Genomic DNA, 16032 nt, shown 5'->3' with positions numbered 1-16032 from the left:
TCAGCTCAGAAACAGGTTTTTCTACCATTTAAAATACAATAATGTATGCATAACTATCAAATATATAATGTAAATGACATTAAAAAAAAAACCAAATGCCAAATATTATAAAATATGTAATGAATGTAGTTGTCCCCTGGTGTTGTGTCACTTGTGTTACCTTTAACAAAAATCTTTTATTTTGAAAGAAAAAAATCACACTGATGACATCACTTGACATCCTTCTTCCTATTTCCTGAAGATCCATTAAGAAACGCCAATGGAAAGTCCACTATCTCTTTTCAGTTATCAGAAATTTTAATTAGAAAATCATAATTTCATATGAAGCTTTTAGTTGAAGTCACTGGTGTGACCTACTTTATTGCTAGGGAATTATAAAAAACTAGAATACAAATGGATTAAATTACTTGATTTAGTGAATATATCATGATTGACAACATGTGGGTTGACACCTTGCAGCAGCCATTTTGTAAAATGTCACTGGTGTTACCGTCACTGGTGTTACCCGTTTATAGATAAACTTTATTTAAAGCTATTCATTAAGTTATTTTACATAAAATAGCACTAAGATTACATGATTCTAACTTCTCTTTCTCATTGTTAATCCTCCTTTGGTCAGATTTGGCTAAATTAAGGGTATATAGCTGAAGATAGCATTTTACAGACAGTTTTAAAATGTTGTTTATGATCTTTTTCTGCACTGTAAAAAAAATCCCATTAAAATTTACGGTAAAAAACCGGCAGCTGTGGTTGCCAGAACTTTACCGTAAAAAATACAGTAGCAACGTAAAAAAAAAAAAATCTGTTACATTTACGGTAAAATAACGTATTTCATTAACTGATATAATGTTAATTTACCAACCTAATGAAGTACTAATATCTGTTTATTACCTTTATAATACACTGACAGTCATCAAACACAGTGGTGATGAGAGTCACATGATGAATCAAAGTTCATCACAAGCAGCTTTTCCACAAGCTGAGGAGGACAACACTAACATATAGAAGGTGCACACAGTGTCATTCACACACACACTAAACACCATCATGGTAACATGCATGAAATTTTAAAAATGCAATAAACATTAATTTAACAACATTAGATGTAACATAAAACCCTAATGTACATAACTGATTAGAAAAAAATGAGAAAAACTAAGAAGAAACAGAGTTATTTCAACTAAAATATATCAAATGTGAAGTGTCATGCAGGGAATTGTGGGAATGTCAATTAACGATTTTTCACTGTAAATTTTACAATGAATTGTTATTTTTCACTTCCAAAAACTGTGAATTTAACGGTATTTTACCGTAAAATTACATTAAATGTACCGTTAGATCTATTACAGTTATTCACCTTATATAGTACGGAAACTTTCTGTAAACCAATTGACAGTTTTTCACCGCAGCATTTTTACAGTCTTTTACTGTTAAAATCACGGTCATTTTTTACAGTGTGACTGCTTTCACTAAGTGTCAATGATAAGTCTTTTATTGTACACCAAATGTAAAAATTTAGTCCAATTTACTTAATTATAGTTGAAAAATTAAGGATCTTTGGCCACATCACTGGTGATTCATTGTGTCACTGGGGTTACTGTTTTTTGTCTGTCACATTAAATAAAATGTGTCATATGTAATAATTTTACATTCACTGAATTCTGCTACACACACTTAAGATTTAAAGGATTGCATCATTACTTTTTTTTTTTTTTTTAAACTGTTTTTCAAATATTTTCATTGTTATAGCAAATACATGGTTGCGCAATTGAATTATCATCATTCAATCACACTTTTAACTAACCTGATTAAAATAAATAACACATAATCTCCTTATGTTTTGCATTATCATTATTATTCTGTAACTCTGACTGCATGTGCTGAAAAAATGAGAAATAATATTTCATAAAAATGTTTAAAAATGCCAGAGAAGTAAGGTAACACCAGTGACAAAAAATGGGGACATGTGGTCTTTAAATAAATGTACAAAAAAAAAAAAAAATCATTAAGCTGTCATTTATGTGTATTCATAAATTCAAAGTGTATTATAATAATGTGGTCTAAGTTTAAATGTTAGAAAAAGAAATACATTTTATCATACCAAAAGTGGACGTTTCTGTAGAATGACCCATAAAGCAAATCTGCCTGTGAATATTTTATATAACTACAATATAGGTAGGTTTAAATCCACGTAATCACTTATATCAATGTTATATCGTCACATTGTCCAGCCCTAAAACATATGTAGTTTTATAGTTTTTTCAGTGTTGTTTATTTAAAAACACCCAATTATGCAGAATATAAGATGGAAAATAATTAATTGATGAGATGTCAACATAACATATAACAATACAATATGTACGGTATGATTTTACCTCAAAATCCAACATTCTGACACAAAATGATAACTCTCTGCTGGAGTCCAGCTGTTTCTGTGAATTGCATTGATCCATTTGCTTTTTTTCTGTTGATTTCTGCAGTTTTTAAATATATACCTCAGGTTTTGTGTCAAAGCTATTTGTAGAGTCAATCACAAAGCTCTTTCCAGTTTTGGAAATGTTTTGTGTGTTTTTCGCGGCATTCACGCTGAAAACCAATGCCACTTAGCGGGCGTGACTGCTATATTTAATTAGTTAACTTTGCTAGCCTACTGCACATTTGGTGCAGCAAGTTATTTAGATATATATATAAAAGTTTTCTATCATTAACCGTCCTAATAACCTTACCTTACCTTACACTTCTAAAAGTTCTAAACACAACTTGTCCCGATTCAACAGTTTTTATTGTGTAAATTTAAGAATAGTCTTGATCTCTATTAAAGTTTCTACTTACCAAGTGGAAAATCGCAATGGAACTTGGGATCACGATCGCGCCATACAATGATGTCAGCGTTATTAATTTAGAGGATTTTTAATAAATAAATAAATAAACAAACAAGATATGGATTAATCGAACACAGACATATATACATATTTATTTATCAATACCAGACTCCTATAAAAAAAACATTATCCAGCATGCATCACCTCTAATTAGTCACTTACCCTATGACCAGAAAACACTTAAACTGCTTACTTGCACGCACCGTGGAGCGTTGTTTTGGTTAAACTCACCGCTGAATGCTGTAATAAATACCATATTTACATGATCTGATATGCTGCATGACGAACACTTTGTAAAGATCCATTTTGAGGGTTATATTAGCTGTGTGAACTTTGTTTATGCAATGTATTGTAGAGCTGTGACCTTTGGGGCGGGGAGCATTTAAAGGGGACACACACAGAATCGGCGCATTTTTAATTATGCACCAAAATAGGCAGTTAAAAAATTGAATAATAAAAAATCTATGGGGTATTTTGAGCTGAAACTTCACAAACCACATCCAGGGGACACCTTAGACTTATTAAATCTTGTGAAAAAGGGTTCTAGGGCACCTTTAATAAAGCAGAGTTTAGTTTCTAATATGAACTATATGTTCTTGAATAAGAAGATGGGTTATCGAAAGACAGAATTATGGATTTATGATTGGACAATTGAGAAGGCAAAATTTCAACCTTAGTGACATAATCAGAAAGAGTCAAATATAAACCAGAATTCAATACTACCTCAGTGAACCAGAGCTGTTAACCATGTTTTTTCCTCCAAATGTCAATTAGGTCAAATCAGGAGATCAAATCACAAAGGCCTGATGAGGTGATCTGTCAAAAGAGTTGTTTATAATTTGATTAAAGTCTTCACCAAAAAGAAAAAGCAAGTTATAATATAAGAATATTTAAATTTAAGTTGAGGTTTGGATGCCTGCTAATCCTTGGTGCTGGTGACCAGAAATGAACATTACAAAACAATGGTTCTTCTGCTCCTCTTTGTCATTTTCACCACAAAATGTGTCCAGAAACAGGCAGAAAGAACCCGGAAAGTAACACTGACCTGCATAGCTGATCGTACCTTTCACAGTTATTACGTTGACAAACGTTACACATTAGAAACAAGTAAACAGAATGGAAAGGAATATTATTATTATTATTATTATTATTAATAAATAAAAATAAATAAATATTATATCATAAAGAATAAGCAGCACACCCGAAGTATGATTTAAAAAACTGATACAGCTCTGGGATTTTAATCATGCACACAAAAATAGAAACCATGGAAACACTAAAGACGTTTTAATATATTACATGTTTTATTAGACAAGGGAACAACTGTTTGGTTACATTTATAGACAGAAAACGATTGTTATTGTTATATAGATCAACAGGTTTACTCTTATTGTTTAAATCTTTTTTTTTTTTTTTTCGAGCTTTTACCATGCCTCAGAGAAAAACACTATTTTGTCAAGTAGCCAACTAATACAGCATTTTCTCCGTCATACAATGTTATTAATTAATTAATTGCGTGCCATTTATCAACACAAGCCATCCAGCATTTATTAATTAATATGATATTCTAGAATCAATCTAGCTTACTTCAGTGTTCAACAAGTGTTTTGCAGCCGCTGAGTGAACATCATAACATCATTAACGTAATAACATAATTTTCAATACAGTCAAATGTATCTAATATGATAAACAGCGCTGTGTTACCTCAGATGCTTGACCGGAAGAAGCAGCATCGACGACTGTGGCAAAATAAAAGTTCCGCTGCTCTCGAGCTGTGTGTCATGCTCATCTCTCATTAGCAATTGCTCCAGCGGCCTCATTCAGCTCCAACATCACTCGGCCCTGCTCTGCTTCTACATTAACGTTAATAATCTCATCCATGAATATGATTTCTGCTCGAATCCCATCCCGTTTCTTTTCCACTGGATGTGATGTGAAGACGACATTTCCCAAGACTCCACGCTCAAACTCGGCGTCATCAAGCTACACCTTTGTTTAAAATAGGCGACCTCTAGCGGCGAAATATTTACATATTGTAGCTTTAATACAATACAGATTTTTCAAAGCAGCATTACAATGATGGACAGGAAAATAACGATTCAATACGATTGAACCCAAACTCCTTCAGGTGACAGACATGGAGAAAAAACCTTGGGAGAAGCCAACCTCAGTCGGAGAGCCAGTTCTCCTCTAACAAACAAACGTGATATGATTATGATTCAGGATGCATCACAAGTCAGATTGTGGAAATCTGTAGCATTCAAAATATTTAATCCAGTTCATTCTGCTTCATGCTGGTCATTGGGGTCTGTGCAGAGTTCCTTTGTTATTTTAATCAAATATCATTTTGAAAGTTGTTATCATAGCATTGCCCAAATAGCATCGACAAAGCAAATGCTGAGTTTTTTTTTTTTTTTTTTTTTAGCACACATTGTCTCAACCTCATCTTGAAGCTGAAATAAAGAAAATAATTTCCTTTCTAGAAAGTTTTTCAAATGAATCTTAAAATGAACATGTTGCTGAATTCATATTACTTCATACTGTACTTACATGGAGTAGGGGAGTATTTACACTGTGACATCTCGGAGACTCGTCCTAAAAAAACGTGACGCATTTAGACCAGAATAAACACAGAGGAACACTACAGAAACATAAAGCTTCATACTGTGAACTCCAAGTCTCTAAAGGAACTTATGCTTGGTGTTTTTTTCTAAATTAGCAATAAATATAATGAACTGATTGTACAGAATATTTACCAGCAGCACATCTCTTCTTCCTCCATTTGATGAGTGCAGTTATGATGAGAACAGCCACACACATTAACATCAGCACACTGATAACTACAGACAGACTGAAGGATCCTGGGTCAGATTCAGCCACATCTGAAACTGGGGTGGGAAAAAAAACAGTGATATGAACAACAGGAAAATAAATTTGTAAGTTACAGACAGATATTGAAATGATTTACACAGGTTAAAGTCAGTTAAAAAATGTTACTTAAAGGTGATAAAGAGGATCTTTTCGTCGACTGAGAAACCAAAGACTGTTACTGAGTTTTTGAAATGAGCGCATGCGTAAGAACAACCCCCCTTCCTTTCGAGGGAACGCCTCCCAAAACTCGTGCACGAGTGTTGGAACATGAGTGTTTACCACCGGCATTTGCTGTATCGTGTTAGTGGATTCATTATGTCGGACTCACCGCAGGTAACTCATAATCTGCAGTTGTTACTCCTGTCTCCTGACAAAAACATTGCATGCGGCGCCTGTGGAGTGTGGAAAGTTACTGGAGCGCGCAGCCGCGCTCGTCTCTCACAAGGAACGTCATGGCAGTGATTGACAAGCCAGAGGGCCAATCCGCGCACGTCTTTCACAAGGAACGTCACGGCAGTGATTGACAAGCCAGAGGGCCAATCGTTTACGCGATGATCGCGTAAACGATTGGCTGATGTTTTTAAGGCCCTACCTTGTGCACAGATGATGTATATTAATATTATTCCTTTCAGTGCACCTAATAAATAGTCTTTTATCAGTTAGTAAAGACAGTTTCAAGTAATATTGCAAAAATGTATAAAACAAAACATCCTCTTTAGCACCTTTAATATAAAATTGCAAATCTAGTATTGTTGCTTTTACTGAGAGTTTCTATACACTACATGTCATTGTCTTTTATTCAGTGGCAATAAAGTATCTTGAATCTAATGTCTACTTTGTTATTCAGTAGTTTTGTTTGTTCTTTTGATTGTCAGTTTTTCAATACCAAACGTAATGTCCAGTTTGTTGTCCAGATTGAGGTGCTTCATTGTACAGTTGTATTTGTGTCTTTCACGTTGTTCTTCTACGCTGATCACCAAACTCTTCCTCATCTGGTAAGTTCTGTCTCCGTTGGGCAGAATCTCTCCTCCTGTGATATGATCATCATCCACAGGCTGATCATCTCTGAACAGAGTCAGGTTAATGTGACGGGGGTAAAAACCAGTGGCCAGACAGCTGATCTGAAGCCCTTGAGAGTCTGGGAGTGTCTTCTTCATGAGTCTGACTCTGGGTTTCACTGCAGAGAAGGATGAGAAGTCTTACTGTTGTTAAACTGTTGCATCAGTTATTTATTTATGGTTGTCATGATTCATAAATTATTCAGAGGCACATGTATTTTCTGTCAGCACAGCTATTTAAGTCATATCTGTTGATTATGCTCTTTTCTATCTTAATTATACTGTTAATCAGGTTGATTCTCTCACCTTTTCTCATCACATTGTTCTTTTCCATATTCAGGTACCTTCGCAAAACTTTAATGCAAATAGGATAATAAAATATTTCATATAGATACTTTATATGACGCCGTTTCACTTGGTCCCACGGTATCATCCATGGCTTTTTCATCTGAATATCATTTTTTTCCTGGTCATATGTGAACTCCTCCATACTTTTTTCATCAAAAGCATCCCAGAAATGAAGTTGACCTGGTTTATCATCATTCAACAGTTCACATCCAGCAAGTCTCTGATGAACATGTACACCTTTAAATAAAGGGAAAAAAAAAAAAATGTTTTATTAGTCCTCACTGACATTATATAAAATGTAGTGGACTGGTATGATTACCATCTTACATTAAAAACTTTAATAAAATAATAAAAAGACATAGAAGCTATATTTGTTATTAAATTATTTTTGTGTTAAGGCTGATAATATGAGCTTTAGATCTCACCATCTGTGTGATTTAAGTGTTTCTTAACATAAAAATCACGAGTTTTCATGCCATTATACATGGCGTTAAATACAGTATCAGCATCACTTTGCTCTTCATCATAGTATTTTGAATCACTGTTAGTGCGATAGACAACTTTCCATGTGACAGAGTCATAATATCCTATTTGCAGATCATCCAACAGCAGCACAGCACTGAACTCAGGAAATGGTGTCTGTCCAACTATATATGTTGCCAAAGCCATCAGTGAGTGAGAACCTGTGGATACACAAGGACGAGAAAATAATAAATAATAATAAATAATAATTCCACACTTCTTCCTCTGGCATTATAACTGAATATACATATACCATCACATATTTATAAATTGCAAAATTACTCAGATAAGTTGTCATCCACTTTAAAATATACGAGAAGTAAGGTTCATCTGTAAAGAACCTTGTACTGAACCGTATACTTGATGTGAATCATTGAAACAGAAGTATAAAGAGGCAAGATGACTCAAGAGATTGAGATAAAAGATTTGGATGGTTTTTGCAGCATTTTCAACCATACTGATAAAGGGTGAAAAAATAATAAAAAGTATTAATAGGCATTATTGAAGTATTCACAGTGACCAGAGCCATGTCATTTTCATGTTTGAACGCTTGCAGTCTGTAAACGCATCTTCATTCTTTATAAATCTCTCCAACTGTGTAGCATTAGCCCCGTTAGCCACGGAGCATAGCCTACTATCAAACTCATTAAGAATCAAATGTAGACATCCATAAAAATAATTACCATACTTATGTGATCTGATATGCAGCATCACAAACACTTTGTAAAGATCCATTTTGAGAGAGCTGTTTGAACTTATTCTATTTTTATACAATGTATTATGGAGGCAGCAAAATAGGCAGTTAAAACATTGTATTAAAAAAAAAATAATAATAATAATATAATTAAAAAAAAAAATATATATATATATATATATATATATATATATATATATATATATATATATATATATATATAAAAGGCCAGGTGGCCATTTTGCAAATTTTACAATTAACAAAAACATGAACAGATATTTCACACATTTACAATTGTTCACCAAACAGACACATTATTAACTGACCTGCTCTTCCTCAAACCTAACTGTCACGCTGGTTTGGCAGACACAGGCAAAGATAATAAATCCAAAATACTTGTTTTAATGAAAAATCCAACAGGCAGACGATCATTTGCAACAACACAACTTCTTAGGGGGGAGGACTGATGGTGACAGAGCCTTGGGAGGTGGAGCCCACCGCACAGACAGAAGTCCAAGGTGTGACCGAGGGCAAAGGCGGAGCCTGAGGGAGGGCAGAGCTTGCCAAAGTCAAAGGGGTGGAGGGCCAGAGAGCAGCGGACGGCCCGCAAGTCCACAGCAGAGGCTTGGTGATGTCCGACCCAGGGGGAGTCTGCGGTCCGAGGAAGCCCGGCGAGGATGAATGCTTGATGGTCGACACCGGAGTCGAGGGGAGGAGTATAGGCGCAGGAGCCAGAATGACGGGTTGAGGCGGGATAGAGCATGACGAGGCTGGAGGCGGAGCCAGGGGCTCGTAATGATCAGGAGTAGGCTCCCAGCAGGACCACGGTGTAACCACTGAGAGGATGTGGTGACACAGCGGGACTGATGGGAGATGATGACTGGGTGACAGGCTTGGCAGAGGTCTGGAAGTGAAGAGTGGCACAGAAACCCAAAAAAAAATAAAAATAAAGTGTCCTTGATGGCAGTTAGTAGAGGTGGTGGGAGAGGGAGGCTGGGTGGGGATAACAGGACTTAAGATTCAGATACAGGTTCAGATTCAGAATTCCAGGGACATTGGGAGTTTCTCACCACACTCCATTAAACTGTCTAGTAGGTACTGCCAGACACCTTAAGGCGGCTTCCCTCCAATTAAGTCCGGTGGTGTCTGAAAGGTGGATGGTGTTGTTGAAGTTTGTCCAGATCCAAAAGAGGGCGTTAAGGGCTTCGTCCTCCAGAATGCTGTCTCTGGCCAAATCACAAATGTTTTTCACAAATTAAAAGAAGTCATGATGAACAGTGATGAACTTTGCCCATTCATCAAAATAGGGCGGTCTGTTCATCTGTCACACTGGGTTGCAGGAAGGCAGACACATACCATATAATAAATCCAAAATACTGGTTTTGACGAAAAATCCACCAGGTAGTGATGTTACAGTCTGTGCCGAGGCTTCGGAACATGTGTCGAGAAATCCCGAAAGCTTGTAACATTTTAGATCAGTGACGTCATTGATGACGTTCGAAGCCTCGCTTTTGCCTTAATGGTTCGAATGGTTCGACTGGATGCGGTTCAAATCTTTGGCGCGATATTTTGACAGATATATAAACCCATGAGATCACCACAGATTGTGTGGTTTTAGAGTAATAATATCTCCCCTCCTGCATATGATGACCAAAGAATTTATTACACACATTTAATAGCCCCATTCATTTAAAGCCAATACGTTTATTACACAGTTATGTTATACAATCGTCATTATATACAACCAGAAAATACACATTACATTCAAAAAAATATTTAAGTCTTTGTGGAAATGTGTGTTTTTTTCTTCACTGTTATTTCAAAGCCATAGCTAACTGCTGCAAAATAAAGTGTATCAGATCTTTTCAGGTCATCTGTAATGTATCTACTTGTTTTACACTCCACCAGGTGGTATTGTGAACAAATGAAGCCTCGAGAAATGAACCCTTTTGTGAACCACTTGGCTGAAAAGCTTCAATGCTTTATGAGGCTTCATCTCGCCATCAACAGGCAGACAATCAGGTGCAACACAACTTACATGGACGGTGAATGGACAAGGAGTGACTAAACAGGAGGGACTTATATATGTGTACAAACAAGGTAATGAACTACACAGCTGAACAGAATGAACTAATGATGACGGTTATCAAAGAGACAGATGAGTGACAGGAAGATGAACAAAGGAACATGTGACAAATGAAAACTAACTGAAAGTCCATACAAAACAGAAACTGAACAGAATGGACTGTGACACTAACTTCCCAACTCAGCATTTCTCCTTTTCTGTATGTCACAGAAAAGCTTTTCAAAATCTTAAATACTGTCCAACATTCACAGAAAAAATATGAAAATTGCAATGCAGGTATAGGTCACCAAACTTAAACTCTGTTTACATTTACTCACCCTCCAAAATTGACTTTAAAGCAGACATGTTGAAAACCATCTTATCTTTGTTGTTGTTTTTTAAACAGTGAAAAACATATAAATGATACATTTCCATACTGTAAACAACTAGGTAAACATCACAATTACACTTAACCACACCTTGCTTGTGCATAGAAGAGTCATTCTACGAAACGGGTGCCATTTCCACTTTGCATTTTTCAAAATTTTCATTATGAACAAACTTTTTTTTTTAAAATAAACCTACAAATTTAAAGATATGTTAATCCTCCAAAAAACATATTTTCCCACCTCAGGCACAAAATCTTTATTACTATTATCCTTTTTATTCAGGCAAGAAAGCCATTCTTGTACCACCCTGTCACGGACAATATGTATGACATTGGAGTAGTAAAACAAGAAATAGATTTTTAAAATCTAATGTTTTCCTAATAGAAAAATGTCCCTTTTTTGGAAACCATCAATAGAAAGTCTGTAATTTAATATATATTTTTTTTTATTTTTAGATTTTTAATCGTGAAACATGAATTTGACCTTTCAATGGCCTCATTGTTTGTACTGAAAAAATGAATTTACTTAAAAAATACAAATAAAGTTACATTTGTCTGATCAGTCCACACAACAAGAACATCATTCAACATTAATTTATGTAATATTTCATTTTCTTTCCATAAACCTTTAACAAAATGACCCTGTGACAGGGTGGTAACTGATGTGACGGGGTGGTATGGACAAAGTGTTTCTCTATATGATCTGCTGGATTAAACTTTAAAAACTGGGTGAGGGGAGACCTTCAAATTGAGTAAAAAGTGAGTGAGTGAGTGAGTGAGTGAGTGAGTGAGTGAGTGAGTGAGTGAACCAAACAGTGTTGCCAAGTCTGCGTTTTTCCTGCGAAATTTGACTAGGCTACTTTTACACTGTTGCCGCGGGTTGTTTTTCATGTCCACGGATTGAAGTGAGCCCAAATAACATGATACATATGATATTTAGCCCTTGGAATGCACATTTTACCAAGGCAACCCTGCCAAAAAAAAAAAAAAAAGTTTTACCCCCCAGAATGTGATTTTTATCAGGGAACATTTTGGGATGACATTTAAGGCTCCGGTATACTTCAAACGAACTTCTTTTTCGTTCTTTGTTTAGGGGTAAAACTAAGTTCGAAATGTGTGACCAGCGATATACTGTAAACGAACATCTGACGCCGCCCACACTGCTAAGAGCGACGTTTAGATGAATATGTGCCGTGCACTTTCTTCTCAGTAGCAAAATAAACACAACAAAAATGAGAAAACAGTAAGCATTTATTATAGAAAGCATAAGAAAAGCGTCTGATCATAACAGCATGGGAATGTTAGCACGAACTCAGCAAAAGTAGCACTCCAGTCACGTCAGGTCTTCATATAGCACTTTATTCAATAGATTGCTTAAAATCAAGCAGCTTTACAGTATCAAACATGAAAAACAGTGTCAGTGCCTCATTTTTTACAAGCACAACTTCATTTTGTACTATAAAGCGGCTATCTAGTCTGTTCATGTTTTCACCCGCAGAGATCTTACCTCTACAAACTCTACAGATCAGATGAATCAGAGATGCTTCCCACGCGAGTGAAGGCGGAGCCTCAGCGCACACCTCCTGTTACGTTATCGTCACTGACCAATGGTAGTACGAAGGTGTTTTGGTGCTGGAACGAACTTTTCCTGAAAGTTCGCTTTGGCAAGCCGTTTCGAACTTCCAAAAAGAACACAAAACGAACTTCGTTTTGGCCTGATTTTGTTCGAAATGACGTCACATCATTTCGTTCTTCGATTTCGTTTGAAGTATACCGGGGCCTTTACCACCCCGTCACTGTTTTTTATTCATTTTTTTTTTTTTTACATTTTTAATGCAAAGATAATTATATTTCAGATTGAATGTATGTGTGCTAGTTGAGAAACTTGACCACATGGGAGATTTGCGGACATTTTTTCATAAATTTCATCCCAAAATGTCCGCAAATCTCCCATGTGGTCAAGTTTCTCAACTAGCACACATACATTCAATCTGAAATATCTTTGGATTAATAATGTAAAAAAAAATGAATAAAAAACAGTTTTCCCTATCTATTTTGCGTGACGGGGTGGTAAGTTTAAGCTTGACGGGCCTGCCTAACATGAAAAAGCAACAAATAAACAATGTAAAAAATTTTTACATAGTTGCCTGCTTTTGTTCTTGGTGGCTATAAGGCTCAAATTATGTTACTTAGGCTTTGTGATGTCATTTAAAGGAACAGAGCATTATTTATATATAAAACAAGTTAGTGTGACGGGGTGGTAAGTCATACTGAGGGACGTGCACAAATCATAAAATATTTACAAAAAAAAAAAAAATATTTATTGTGAATAAATATATTTTGTGTAAATAGGGACACACATATAATCCTGAAAATAGTATATGTTTGAAAAAAATATGTAACTTATTTGGTGATATTTTAAGATGCAAATGTCATGTTGGTTAACACAGACATGTGAAATGTAATAATGAAAAATGATTAAAAATAGTATAATCTTCAAAAAAAAAAAAAAAAACATTTGATCATATATCATGTCAAAAAGAACACTTGAATTAATAACTTTAAACTTTGGAAACAGACTTTGGGACATTGTTTGTGCCTTATGCATCTGATCAAATGTTGCGGACCCAAATGGCACCCGTTTCGTAGAATGACTCAGAAATTCATGCTGACCTAAGCTGTTTCAGCAGAGTTTATAGGTTTATATAGGCACAAACACTCAAAACCATTTGTTACCATCGAAAAATAGTTTTTTATGAAATAAAAAGAATCCACCTTATTTTTAAGATCGGGCGCGGCCATTGTGAATGATGTATCTGGTGTCATCCGCTTCCAGTTTTTTTTAGCTGTACAAAACAGCTGTTTGATATTGCAAACTGGTATTTCTTACCTTATTATATGTAGGCTATTGCCGTAATTATAAACACACTGATTTGTTTGCAGCACAAATAGCCTAATTTTACCGTTTGATGCACAGTTGTTCTTCTTATAGGCTAAATCAGAATCCTCACACAATCACAGAAAATATCTTCCGCGTTGCAAAATAAGGTAGATAGAAAAGCATTCATTTAGCTTACCTGCACTGACGACTGTCAAGCATGACAACAGATACGCAAGCTTGAGCATTCTCTAAATTAATGAATCCAGGCGTTATGGATAATCTCTGAAAAAAAAAAAAAATACACGCGTACACTCGTGTGCCCCTTCTTAACACGATCACAAATCGATGCAAAATCTGTCTTCCTAAATCTGTTGTGTACACAAAATCTGTTGTGTAGGCTACTTCTACAATGTTTTTGATCGTTATAGTCTACTGCCATTTAAGGTGATGTTCCTCATGTGACTCTCTTTCGTTTTCTCTTGTTTTTGTTTTTTGTTTTTTTTGTTTGTTTGTTTCTTTTACTTATACGCTACTTTATTTTCTTATTATTAGGCAGATTCCTAGATGACAATGTTGCCTGTGAATGACAGGCTATATGGAAAACATCACAACCCTAACCTGCTGTTTTCTCTTTTTAACATCCAAAGAAATAAATGAAGAAAAATGATAGCCTACAAATAAATAACCAGTGACAATGAGCATTTGTTGCTCTAATTTCACTTCAGTAATTTCACTTCATTAATGAGGTAGGACTATTTCCAACTTCAACAAGTTTTATGTAACTTAATGGATTTACTTTGACCCAACATATGTAGTGGAGAAAAAACATTTCCTTGCAAATGAGAGGAGTTCCAGAAGTCAAAATAAGACTTAAAAGCAACAAAGCCAAGATGCCTGCATGACATCTGAGTTTGTCTCTGGCCAAGGCACAATTCTTATAACCTTTCTTATCTGTTATTTCACAATAACCATGTGACTTAACTGTCTGATAACATTCACATTCAGTTTCACACAATTAAGTCTTCATTATTATCTCTCTGATAGTGTCAACCTGCCAAATGATGTTCAACCCTTAGGCAAGATGTAGCAAATCAAAAACAAGTCCAAATATTTTGTCAAACTAGTTCCCAGTATGCTTATCTTATACATTTGACTCCTTCCCTTTTATTCAGTTTCTTTATAGCCTTGGTGAATAATCCATCAGGAGTTGTAGTATTTGAAACATAAGTACAACAGTTAGCTTCAAATATTACATAACACATTCTTTCACCTCGAATAACCAATTTAACATTTGTCTGTTTTGCCATGTCATTTTTCTTATGGGTCCCCAACTGTTCTCCCAAGGCTCTCAATGCATCTTCAGTGTGGTTGATGAACTTCTGTTAATCACAATAAATGTCATTCATTCATTCTGCATTTTTATCACATGTTATCTATACAAATATACTCAAAGCCTGATTTTACTTAATCTCTAACATAAAATCATTTGGTATTCCCCTTGGTTGACCATTCAAACCTTTGTTCACACCCTTTCTGACATTGTTTTCCACACAAATGTTGCACTTGGCTTAAAAAAAAAAAAGAAAAATACCAGCCTTGATTTTCACTTCCCCCCTTGCGCAATGGTCAAAACCATACGCATCTGAAAATAAAATAGTAAAAAGAGTTGCTGGTGTAATCATATATCCTTTTATATCTCATTTGTCCATCAATATAAAGTTGAGGTGTTTCACCTATGCCTTCTAATTGACTTATCAATATTTCTTTAATTTTATACGCAATTTACCTAAATATCAATGTGCAAATACCACCAATTCTAAATTAGTAACACAATTCTAATCGACATGAACTACTTGAACTCAGGCCATGTGGCATTATCCATTTGACAGAATATCCATTCGATGAATATTAGTTGGCATGAGTTGCGTTAAACACCACAGCTCCGATATCTAATAAATCAAATTATCTACTATGTATGGGACATATCGCAGTGTGAAAGAACTCATTTTAATTTCTGAAAGCTAATTTGTCATTCATCTATTAATTTAATCTTTCATCATAAACTGCTCTTTGAATTGACATTAGATCTCACCATTATTTTGAATTCATTACCAACAATACAGTATTAACATCACTTAATACCTGGTAATGACAGCCTTTGTGTTATCATAAATTTGTAAGTTTTGAAATTACTACCTTAGATCTAGGTCAAAAAATGAACTATGGACCAAGATGGAGTGACCAGCACCATAACTTTATCATCCACATTTTTCTTGAACATATTATGTCCCTTTTTTCCCCAGATAGAGAGCTCAGTATCATA

General features: G+C 35.1%; 1 protein-coding gene across 4 annotated transcripts; it reads right to left on the bottom strand.

Annotated features, from left to right (window-relative positions):
- Nucleotides 1-4340: 4340 nt before the first annotated feature.
- LOC125280707 (class I histocompatibility antigen, Gogo-A*0501 alpha chain-like) lies at nt 4341-14325 on the bottom strand. 4 transcript variants are annotated; one of them, XM_048211441.1, is made up of 7 exons: nt 13906-14323; nt 7585-7842; nt 7118-7396; nt 6640-6930; nt 5639-5770; nt 5433-5477; nt 4341-5335 (listed from the first exon to the last, which is right to left on the bottom strand). In XM_048211441.1, exons 1-7 carry the CDS (start codon nt 13952-13954, stop codon nt 5325-5327), a joined length of 1065 nt encoding a protein of 354 aa, XP_048067398.1. In that variant the 5' UTR covers nt 13955-14323; the 3' UTR covers nt 4341-5324. The 4 variants fall into 4 exon arrangements, with proteins under 4 accessions (XP_048067398.1, XP_048067399.1, XP_048067397.1 ...); XM_048211442.1 differs by having other exon boundaries at nt 4341-5072; XM_048211440.1 differs by having other exon boundaries at nt 4341-5477; nt 5639-5764; nt 13906-14325.
- Between the last annotated feature and the right edge of the window lie 1707 nt (nt 14326-16032).

The sequence above is a fragment of the Megalobrama amblycephala genome, linkage group LG12 (assembly GCF_018812025.1).
Source record: "Megalobrama amblycephala isolate DHTTF-2021 linkage group LG12, ASM1881202v1, whole genome shotgun sequence".
Taxonomy (NCBI): Eukaryota; Metazoa; Chordata; class Actinopteri; order Cypriniformes; family Xenocyprididae; genus Megalobrama; species Megalobrama amblycephala.
This window is presented reverse-complemented; position numbering and strand designations above follow the sequence as displayed.